Below are 11,360 nucleotides of genomic sequence, written 5' to 3'. Positions count from 1 at the left end.
GTTTAAATGTGTATCTTGAAATGATTAACACGGTTAAAAACGGTCTATAAGTAATAGCAAATTTAGGATGCGTACAAAAATTTAGTGAACTTGTTAAAATTCTGGTTACGTGAGGGAAATTTACTTTCAAAGCTTTAACATTTTTAAAAAAGATAAAAATGACTGATTGCATAGTTTTTAAACTTTTGTGGGCGCTAATAATTAATCATTTTGTAAAAAACAAACATTGATTCCGCCCTGTTTTTTGTACAAAAAAGCCATGTGTGATTTTTCAATGCCAACTTTTTTTGGTTTGTATTTTTGGAACTCTTTTAGTTCATTGCGCCTTAGAACTAATCAAATTATACACTTATAATCATGGTTATGGTTTCACTTCGTTAATCCATTTGACGTTCCATTAGTTTTGCACACTGAGAGCCAGAGTATCGCCGCTGACACTGGCCACGGTCTCCTGGCCAGCAGATGAGCCGGATACGGCCTGCTTCTCGCGGATTCCCAGCCATGGCAGCCGGCGCTCCAGCTCCAGACGATACTTGGGATGGCTGGCGGCATAGACCCAGGGATCCAGGCAGGACACCGACTTGCAGAACAGGCACGGAAGCATCGAGACGATTGGTGTGATCAACTGCTGCTCCCCGAAGCATCCAATTAGCGCCACCACCGAGTACGGGGTCCAGGAAACGATGAACAGCATGTAAATGATCATAGCCGCTTTGGCGATCCGCAGTTCCACGCTCATGCTGTCCGCATTGGCATTGGCCGATAGCGACTTAACGTTCATCTTCTTGGCCTGATCCGCCAGCATCTTCTCGTGATCGCGGACGTGGGTGAAGAGCTTGTAGTAGGAAACGATGATCATGGTCATCGGAATCACGTAGGACCACACGAATATGGTACGCACAAATAGCCGGTTTTCGTCCGTGTTGGTCAGATAGTCGAAGGTGCAGGTGGTCAGGAAGCCCTCTGAAAATAATTACCATGTTATTCTTTATTTTTATACGAAACTTAACTATTGGTTACATCAATTTAAACCTATTGGCTATGACACTTTTCTCAATAAGATGAGTGTTAAATTAATACCACGAAAGTATTAAATTAAAACGTATGTGTTTTTTTTTTGCTTTTATTTTCATCCATTGTAGTTTTTAGATATTAGAACATTAAAAAAAAAATTTTAAATTATATATGATATAGCTTATTAGTAATTTTTTCAGTGTTTAATAGCTCAGAAGCCTAAAAGCATGCAAAGAATTACAAAAACTAAAGTAGTTTCCACTCACCTGGTTGATAACGTCCCCAAATCTGAAATAGGGGCAATACCGAAAATGGCGTGGCCCACAACCAGGTGAACATTATTAGCAGAACAATCTGGCCATAGCTTAACCGTCCGTCTATCGGGTTTGATATTGTCTTGTACCGATCGAAGGCAATAAAGGCATTAGTTATGGAAGCTCCCATTCCGGAGATGCCTCCGTTCAAAGCGTATATATCGCATCCCAGATCGCCTCCCACTATATAGCCAACCGTTGCGTTGAGCAGATAATGGGGCATATTGGTGCACATGAACAGATCGAATATAGCCAGGTTGAGAATCAGCAAGTTAGAGGGTGTACGCAAAGATTTCGATCTGCATTTTCATGTATTATTATCAAAATGTCAAAATGTGTTATTTATTTTAAACACTTATACTTACGTGGAAAAGATCCAGAGAACCAGTCCATTGCCGAAAATACTTGAAAGCATAAGGACGAAATAGGCAATGTAAAATCCAGCATGATAGTAGATGGGCGCCTCTCTGAATCCCCGCCAATGGGAGTGCACCATGTGTTGGTACTCCGCCGGATATCCATGTCCCATCGGGAACACTCCTCCATCACCAGCGCTCTCGTTCACATAGGCCTGCGGCCCACTTGGGCCGTTGAGGTGCATCCTGTTCCTGCTTGGTCCGCTTCCGCTCCAAAATTCAGTTTCCTTTGGAGCCCAACATGCTTGCCCCTGACTTGTGTCACCTATGGCCTGGGGCAAGTTCTGTCAAAATGCTTTTATAGCACGGCAAAGAATCTAATTAAGGCGGCTTAAGAGGTTCAAGTTTAACCTTGGGGTGCGTGTGCAGCTTAAGGCGATAATCCCAACGTCTTATTTGAGACTTAAGACATTTTTGCGGTGCTCAAGTTACGAAAGTGAGCGTCAGCAAAAAAAAAGGTAAACGTAAGTTTTTACGAATATTTAAAATTATTCCTCTATTTACATTTTAGTACAATTTCAGCATTTTAAAAAAATAGTTTTTCAGATTTTTTTAAACTTACAATTTTTAATTGGTATGCCATTATTGTAATTGTATTATTTTAATTTCAACTAGATAAATTAGATATATATTTTCTAAATACAAAAATTAAATCTGACAAATTTATTTAAACTATATATTACGTTTAATTATTTTTATGGTAAGCTGATGATAACTTCATCGGCTAATTTAAATTAATATATAATAATTAATATTCGTTAACTTATTTTGAACTCTGTAAAGATAATATCTTCAAAAAAACTATAGTTACTCAGATTAATTTTTAGTGTTTTTTTTTAGTTACAATAATTATATTATTTAATAGTTTCTTTTTTCTTCAATTGGTTATTCCAGTAACGTATTATGGTTACATACCTGAACTTAATTTTACTGCATTTTTATATTTTCGTCCCTTTTTTCTAGCTGGGACTACATATTTAAGTGAAAAAGTCGCTACGTTTCTCCATATTACACGCGATTACACGATTTGAATTTCCCATTTTACTGTACGACCAGCGGCAACAAGTCAAATTCGAAATGTAACGTCTCGTTCTGGCGCTTGCAGCGACAAATGCGGGTGCGAGCGAACACTTGCACGACATTTTCCGACATCGAGGGACCGGAGCCCAGAATGAACCGACAAGCGGATTTCGGCATTCGCCTCGAGCGAGCGACATTCACATTAATCTTCGTTTCCGCGGGTTTTGGCCGGCTTCGACCTGTTTCTTTCAGACGCAAAAATGCGCACCGGCGCCCAGCATGCGAAGACGGGCGTCAGACAGGGATGGCACTAGGTAACAATCCAACCCCGAACTGCATGACTCCGCGGGCTGTCTCGCTCTGGCAACCGGAAAGAGCGAGTCCTGCTTGCGCATTCTGTGCGCCTGGTTGGTTCGGCGCTGTCATTTCACAATGACCCACCTTCACGACTGACAGCGACGGCAAAAAACGCGTCGCGACGCGACTCTTCGCCTCGCGCGATTTGTGCAGTTTCCGTTTCTGTTCTGTTCTGTTCTTGCGGCGGCGGCCTGTCGTTTGATTGTTTGTACAACAAAACGGTGAGACGGCGGCGACGGTGTTTTATTATATCAACAACAAAAAACAAAAACAGCAACATTTTCATTAGGCGGCCAGAAAATATCGTACACATGACGACAAGAACAAACCGACAACAACATCTCATCGCCAACAGAAACAACATGGCAAGTCAAAAAACCCACGGGTAAACAGGCGAAAGCAACAAAAACAGGAGCAACAACAACGAGCCCCACTTGATTCGCTTTCGCTCCGCCTTTGTTGCGAGGCGGAATTCGTTTTCGTTGTGAATTAGTGTGTGTGCGTGTATCGCTGACGTATCGAGAATCGTGCGAGGGTAGGCGGTACTCTGGGCACCCTTCTTTTAAACGGAACGGTAAATACACTTTGTTGATTGGGTATATTTGGAATATTTAGATTCGGTTCTTTTTAAATGATTTTCAGTTTTAAATTTCCTTTTCGTTTTTGCAACTTTTGATTATTTAGCATACAACAAACATTTACTTTACAAAAAATCATGAAATAAAAAAAAAATGTATTTTTTTTTTTAAGTTTGCATGCTAGCACTAGAGCCAATATACCCCAAGTTTTGTAGCTCACCGCGAGAGCGAGACCTCTGCTGACACTCAGTCAGCCTCGATCTTTTTCTCTTTCTGGCATTCTCGTTCTCGTTAGCCTCGCCTGCAAATATTAACCTTCGGCTGGTTAAGCGCTCGCCTTGACCGTAATTTCGGGGCCGTTCCCATTGCCAAGTGAAGGACGCACCTTGAAACTCAAGGATTTTGCGAATTTTGCGAAATTTCGCAAACATTTTCGGCAATCAGTAGGTCAAAGCGAATTTTTGGCAAACTTCTGGGTGGTGGTGGTGGGGGAATATGGGGGGTTTTTGCTCGACTGTCGATGACATAAGCAACACGTACATATAATCTCCAAATGGCATTGAGATGTGCCGAAACAAGTTCGCCATGTTTTGTGGAGCGTTTGGTTTTTTCGGTTACTATTGGGGAATGGGTGCGGATGGGAGGGGAGGGGGGCAATGGGGAGGCGGTATATTCACTCGATGCGTGGCAGGTTAAATGAACTCTCGCCGGGTTTTCCTCGACGCTATATTTCGGGTGGCCCGGCAACCAGCTAAGCACTTTGTGAGCCTCATAGCACAGGTTGTGATTTGAGCTTTTTTGGAAGCTAAGGTTAAGGTTATTCGCTAATTGTCGACGCGTAGCGGTAACTAACCACAGTCAACCACCCAAGTGGGTGTGGCTGCCGCGGTCGGTGGTGCAATGGCACTGGTGCGGTTCATTTCGCAACGGTTCGATGGTTGATTGGTACATTGGCAAGTGTCAACGCCTCGCTTGTCCGTCCCGGCACTCGATAGTGCGGTCAGTCAGGCCCCAAAATCCAGTTTCGGTAACAGGGGCGCACGAGCGAGCAGCAAGTGGACGACGCCCCAGCATTGGCGTCATCGCCGTCAGCGGCAGCGGCACAAATCACATCCACACTCGAAGTTCCCCAAGCATACCATTTGTGTTTGGTCAGGGCGTGGTCTGCCAATCGACTGGCCAGTGGCTCTCCGCTTTAAAGGGGAATGGGTTCGGGTTTGATCGGGGCTTCTCCGGGGTAAAGGGGCTGCTCCACAACGCCGACTCAACTTGGCAAGCGTCCAAAAGGGCCAGGCATGAAGTAATTTAGAGCGTCGTCAGTGTCAGGGTCACTTGAACTGGTCCTTGGCTTGAAGCGTATTTGGTTCAAGGCTGTTCTCATGGCTCACAGCCATGAGAGCTGGTCAAGTTCAAGTGTACAGACTGTACAGGGCTATTGATGTTTTCAAACGAAAAAAATACAAAAATATTAATTATCTTGGAATTTAAAATATATTTTACAAATTAGTGTAATGAAGTAATTTAGTAAGTTCCCAAAGTTGCTTCTCTTTAAGAAATATGCATGGTTTTTTGCTTAACAAGAATGGTAATTACATACATACATAAAAAAAAGTCGTTATTTTTTTATAGATCAAAATGTTATTAAATTATTATTGCACTATTGAGTAATACCAAAGAGGAATTCTTATAAAATTAAAATATGTCCTCTACTTTCTATCATATATGAAATTTATATAAAAAAAACTATATAAATGTAAAAATGTTTTAAACTTAATAAAACAAATAATTGTTTAATTTTAAATTAAAAAAAAAAACATTAATTTAAAATAAAGTAATTAAACAAAAACTATTAATGCAGCGTTAACATAAAAACTTGTGGTTACAGACAAACCCACATCGCCTCCATAAAAAATACTCACAACTGGACGCTTAATTTGTTGCCCACTTAAGTTGCGCCTGTTAAGCAGCTCCCGATTGGAGCAGTAGGGTTGCTGGCCGTAAAAAAAAGCCAAGGCAAACATCAAAAGCTGACCACACGCTGTCCAACTGACCGACCGACCATTGGAGGCAGAACGGACGGACTCGGATTCGAATTCGGATTCGGACTCTTGGAGCAACGCCAGCACACACGCAGGCAAAACTGGTTTCCCCCTCCCATTAGCCCCCTTTTCAGATGCTTCTTCTTTTTCCTTGGGGGCATTCACACACATACACACACACACACACTCATATACTAGCAAGGCGAATAGTTGTTGGATCTTTTTGCGCTTTTTTTCAGATGTGGAGACGCTCTTTGTGGCCCGCTGCTGCTTGCCTGTTATGATTCATGTGGGAAAACGTTGAACGCCCACAATAATGGACGCTTTTAGTCCGCTCTTTGCCTTGGCTGTTAGTTAATCGGCGGTGTTAGGCGATAGTTTTGGCGCATAATGCCGAACGAGTGGTGCCGCTATTGCTGCGGGCCCAGTACAAATTTGTGCAATAAGCAAAATGACGGGCACAAAACAAAATGTCCGGCCGGAGTGGGCGCCCGCAACTTCCGCCGACGGCGCTCTACATGGTCCGCGCCGCCATCATGCAGTTTCTAGGCCCTCGCCATCTTATCGCGAATACCATACTATACCATACCATATACCAATACCAAATGCCACAGGCCATATAGTAGTTCATAGTCGTAGAACAAGCGAGAGCGTTTGGGGGCAATTTTCCGATTTCTGTTGGCCTGTGATGTGAGCAAACAAAATGACTGCTCAAAATTGAGCAAAATGTTCGAGCGATTGCAGGGGCGAGTGTTTGCATTAGAAATTGCGGTTCAAACAAACAATGTTTTGGTTTTGGTGTTGTTGTTGTTGTGTTTTCTCCGCTTGGTGTTGCACAGTGGAAACGAGAGCGAGATGGCGAGACGGCAAGAGGGGCGCAAGAGGGCTCGCATTTGTGGGCGTGTAGCATTGGGGTTTCTTAGCTTTTGCCCTAGGGTTTTTTTCTTTATTTTCCACAGTCCCCCTTACCAGGAGGTGGCGCCCTCTGGAAGTCAGTCGTTGAACCAGCCAATTTGCTTCGATTGCCCTTGGTCCAAAAAAAAAAAGTACCATCGAACGAGAGCTAAAGGGAGAGAGAATACAATTGTTTGCTCAGCTTAAAGACTTTCAATAATCACCGGTTTTGGCCTTAAACTGCCGCAATTTGTCAGCTTTGGCAATTTCATTGCTGACACACACAGACACGCACACACCGGCGACCAGTCACATTGAAAACCCCTGCCATTGCGACACTACCGTCATCTCGCTCGCACTCACACGTCCACCGCTCGTCACGAATTCGCTGCCATTTCGCCGACCTGCTCGTTCTGGGCGCCTGGTAAAAAAGAGGGAATTCACTTTTGGCGGGGTTCTCGTTTTTCCAATTTTGTCCAATCGGCCTTTGTGGGCGCTGCTCTGTCTGAATTGCCGCTCCGCCCGTCCAACGAGTCCGGGCGGCGATTGCTGCTGATAAGGCGGGCAAGTTGATAAGGCCTCGGCATTTAGGGGAGTAGTTAGTAATTTGCGTTAAATGGGCAGCAAGCAGCCAAGCAGCCAAGCAGCAGCGGCAGCAAATTAATTCGCACGGTAGGCGTGGTTGCAGGCCTCCGCCCACATACAACAAAACAGCACGTGCCGTGCCGGCGATGCGATGCCATGCTTTCGGAACAAAAGTTCCAATTCCGATTGCGATTCACAACGAAATTCGACAACGGCGACAAGCGATTCGCTCCACGGCTGGGGAACAAAATCGCCCCACACACGCCATTTGGCAGGTGGGGACGTGCACCGGCCCGTGGTGGTGGCGGACTTTTTCAGACACGTTCGGTTTTCGGTTCGGTTTCCACCAGGCGATCAGAAAAAGCCGACCGCATGCTGGCTCATCGCATAAACTGGCCGTCGCTCGCTGAAAAGCATCAGCTGCCGGGTACAATGGGGTGCGCTACGATAAATATTGCTTGAATTTAACGTGTATTTGGCTGGGCACAATGGGCTTGGCGTTTTATTATTTTATTAATTTCCTTGCTGTCATAAATACATTTTTACGTTATCTAAGTAAATAATCATATATAATTTGACTTTAAATGGGTGCGGAAATCAATTTTTCCTCAACCTAGTATTAAATAAATGATAAAGGCGTAGTTTTCTACAACATAGGTGATAAAAAAATATTTAATAATAAATTGCATAGAACTCTTTTTAATTTTGTTTTTTAGATTCACTTAATTTAAATACAACGCTTCAAAGGGCAACTTACTTATTTTTTTAAAAAGAAAATTTAATTGTTTTGTAATTATATCCCAAGGTTCATAAGGTGGTATCATTGTGGGTAAAGTGTGGCAATAGAAATTTATAAATCAACACTATATGTAAATTATCTGTGGCCAACATCATTTAAAATTTTATTATTTTATTTTAAAAATGTAAAATATTAAAATAATATAAACGAATTTTTGATTTTAATACTTCGAGGGTATTAAAGATCGGCTTACACCAGTTTTAGTGTAATTTCGGATTATTTGGGTGTTGGCAGTGCGGTCACACTGAACCAATCAGGTGAAAGCGACTTCGGAATTATCGCGCGACAGAGCGATAAGTTTAACGACTGATTAGTTAACTAGCGGCGATCGTCGAGGTGAAAGTTCACGCAGCTCCAAAATGTCAGCAAAGGCAGTCAAGTCCAGCAAGCCCAGCGCCTCCAAGGAGCCGTCGGCGGTCACCAAGCTCTACCTGTTCGCCTACAACGCCGGCCAGGTGGTCGGATGGAGCTACATCCTGTGGCAGCTGGCCAACTACTACCTACTGCAGGGCCCCGAGTTCCGGGCAAAGGTCACGCTGTGGGAGTACACGCGCCTGGCTGTGATTATCTTCCAGAACGCCGCCTTCGTGGAGATCCTGAACGCGTCCTTCGGCCTGGTCAAGTCCAATCCGGTGGTCACCGGTTTCCAGGTGTTCAGCCGCATGATGGTGGTCGTCGGCGTGGTAATGGCCACGCCCACTGGCAAGGTGTCGCCCGGTCTGCCCATCGCCCTGCTGGCCTGGGCCATCACCGAGATCATTCGCTACGGCTACTACGCCCTTAACATCATCAAGGTTGTGCCCCACTTTGTGGTGTTCCTGCGCTACACCACCTTCATTGCCCTGTACCCCATTGGCGTGACCGGGGAGCTGCTGTGCTTCTGGTGGGCCCAGAGCTACGCCCGCGAAAACAGCGTTTGGAGTGTGGTGATGCCCAACAAGTGGAACGCTACCTTCTCCTACTTTGGATTCCTGTGGATCGTCATGCTGGGCTACATTCCCATCTTCCCGCAGTTGTACCTGCACATGTTCGCCCAGCGTCGCAAGATCCTGGGCGGCGGAGCAGCGAGTGGTGCTTCATCCCAGAAGAAGGGCAACTGAACCTTGACCAGCGGCAAATGCAAATTATTATTGCACCATTTGCATATTATTGGTCGACGTACTTTGGAGTCGTTTTCGCTTTTCGGGGTCTCTCTTGTCTCACCTCTTACACAAGCGCACATTGATACGTTCGGACTAAGCGTAGTTTTAAGTGGTTTTGTGTACAAATAAACCTAGATACTCTTCCAACTAATTTATTTTCCCTTCGCTTTCGACGAGAGTGGTGTAACAGTAACGGCTTACATATTAGTATATTAGTGCTGAGACCATTGGATGGTCTTTAGGTCGATGCCCTCCTGGACCATCTCCCACAGCGGCGACATCTCGCGCAGCCGCTCCACATGTTTGATGCACTTGTCGGCGGTGTAGTCCACCTCCTCGACGGTGGTGAAGCGACCAATGCCGAAGCGAATGGAACTGTGGGCCAGATCCTCGTCGGTGCCGATGGCCCGCAGCACATAGGAGGGTTCCAGGGAGGCGGAGGTGCAGGCGGAACCGCTGCTCAGGGCCACATCCTTGAGGGCCATCAGCAGGGACTCGCCTTCGACGTAGGCAAAGGACAAGTTCAGGCAACCATTGTACGTGGCGACGGCATCACCATTCCTGATGACATGCGGCAAGGCACTCGAAATCCTGTCCAGCAGGCGATTGGAGAGAAAGTCCACCCACTTCTTGTCGTAGTCCATCTCGTGGAGGGCCAGTTCCGCAGCAGTTCCAAGACCCACGGCCAGCGGGGCTGGAACCGTGCCGCTCCTCAAGCCACGCTCCTGGCCGCCGCCACTTTGGATGGGCTCCAGACGAACCCTGGGCCTGCGACGCACATAGAGCGCACCCACACCCTTGGGACCGTAAATCTTGTGACCGGAGATGGACATCAGGTCGATGTTCATAGCATTCACGTCCAGCGGGATCTTGCCCACCGCCTGGGCGGCATCCGTGTGGAAGAATACGCGACGGGAGCGACACAGTTTGCCGATCTCATCGATGGGCTGCTTGACGCCGATCTCGTTGTTCACCGTCATGATGGATACCAGCGATGTCTCCGACGTAATGGCCTCCTCCAGCTGCTGGAGGTCGATGAGTCCGTTGACCAGCACAGGCAGGTAGGTGACTTTGAAGCCCTCGTTCTCCAATGCTCGGCACGAGTCCAGGACGCACTTGTGCTCCGTCTGGGTGGTAATCACATGCCGCTTCTTGGTGCCGTAGAAGCGGGCAACCCCCTTAACGGAAATGTTGTTGGACTCCGTGGCGCCGGATGTGAAGATGATCTCCTTGGGATCGGCCCCAATCAATGTGGCCACCTGCTCACGCGCCTTCTCCACTGCCTGCTCCGTTTCCCAGCCGTAGGCGTGGGTGCGCGAGTGCGGATTCCCGTAGTAGTTGGTCAGGTAGGGCAGCATGGCGTCCAGCACACGTGGATCCATCGGCGTGGTGGCCTGGGCATCCAGATACAGGGGTCGTCCCTCGGTCTGTTCGTTCTTGATGTTGAAGCGCACCTGTCGCTCCCGAAATTCTGCGGATATTATGGATTTGTTAAGGACTAATCACACACTTTGGAGGACTCGCTTACCTTTAGATGTGGCCGCCGGCTTTGCGGCTGTCTTGGAGGAGCTAGCCTCATGTCTGACCACTGTGGCCACTGCATTTGTGGCGCGGGAGCGCAGGACCTGCGTCTGGAGTCTACCCAGCACTTTCTGCATTCTGATGGAATCCAAGTAGTTCTTGTGTTTTTCGTTATGTTATCAATGCGGATTTCACAATCAGTGGGACCGCGCTGCGATGGGCGTAATATACCAAAGGACTCGCGAAAATATACCAAAAGAATACTATAATCATTAGCTATGTTTATGCGGGAAATAACAATTTTAAATATATGATTCTAGTCCCAACAATCTCCATTAAAAAGATAACACTGTGTTTGGGCTAAACCCATTTATTTATTTTTAAAGTGTTTTTCTTACTACAATACAATCTTTGGCTCCACACAACAGATTTATTAAAAAACAAAAATTTTAAAATATTTAACTTTGCCCTTTATGACTATTATTATTATTCTTATTTTAAAAAAACATATTTTTAATATTTTTTTTTGGAAATATAAAAGATTTTATCTCGTTGGCTTATGTTTTTTCAGCTCTTTGTGACTTTATTGTGGCATATAGAAGTATACATATAAATTTATTTAGTGTATTTCAATACACGATTAATTCATGAAATCCACGGCATGAACACAGTATGCTTGCA

General features: G+C 45.4%; 3 protein-coding genes across 3 annotated transcripts; 1 reads left to right on the top strand and 2 right to left on the bottom strand.

Annotated features, from left to right (window-relative positions):
- Positions 1–264: 264 nt before the first annotated feature.
- On the bottom strand, positions 265–2,026 carry LOC108138264 (opsin Rh5). The gene is made up of 3 exons (XM_017260413.2): positions 1,694–2,026; positions 1,281–1,627; positions 265–963 (listed from the first exon to the last, which is right to left on the bottom strand). The coding sequence occupies exons 1-3, from the start codon at positions 1,927–1,929 to the stop codon at positions 398–400; spliced, it is 1,149 nt and encodes a 382-aa protein (XP_017115902.1). The 5' UTR covers positions 1,930–2,026; the 3' UTR covers positions 265–397.
- Positions 2,027–8,251: 6,225 nt separating this feature from the next.
- LOC108138292 (very-long-chain (3R)-3-hydroxyacyl-CoA dehydratase hpo-8) lies at positions 8,252–9,309 on the top strand. Its single transcript, XM_017260447.2, has one exon. The coding sequence runs from the start codon at positions 8,376–8,378 to the stop codon at positions 9,114–9,116; it is 741 nt and encodes a 246-aa protein (XP_017115936.1). The 5' UTR covers positions 8,252–8,375; the 3' UTR covers positions 9,117–9,309.
- Positions 9,295–10,890, bottom strand: LOC108138291 (cysteine desulfurase, mitochondrial). The gene is made up of 2 exons (XM_017260446.2): positions 10,687–10,890; positions 9,295–10,629 (listed from the first exon to the last, which is right to left on the bottom strand). The coding sequence occupies exons 1-2, from the start codon at positions 10,814–10,816 to the stop codon at positions 9,371–9,373; spliced, it is 1,389 nt and encodes a 462-aa protein (XP_017115935.1). The 5' UTR covers positions 10,817–10,890; the 3' UTR covers positions 9,295–9,370.
- Positions 10,891–11,360: the final 470 nt, after the last annotated feature.

This window comes from Drosophila elegans, unplaced genomic scaffold (assembly GCF_018152505.1).
Source record: "Drosophila elegans isolate 14027-0461.03 unplaced genomic scaffold, ASM1815250v1 contig_814, whole genome shotgun sequence".
Classification (NCBI taxonomy): Eukaryota; Metazoa; Arthropoda; class Insecta; order Diptera; family Drosophilidae; genus Drosophila; species Drosophila elegans.
The sequence above is the reverse complement of the archived record's forward strand: the minus strand, read 5'-3'. Positions and strand labels throughout refer to the sequence as shown.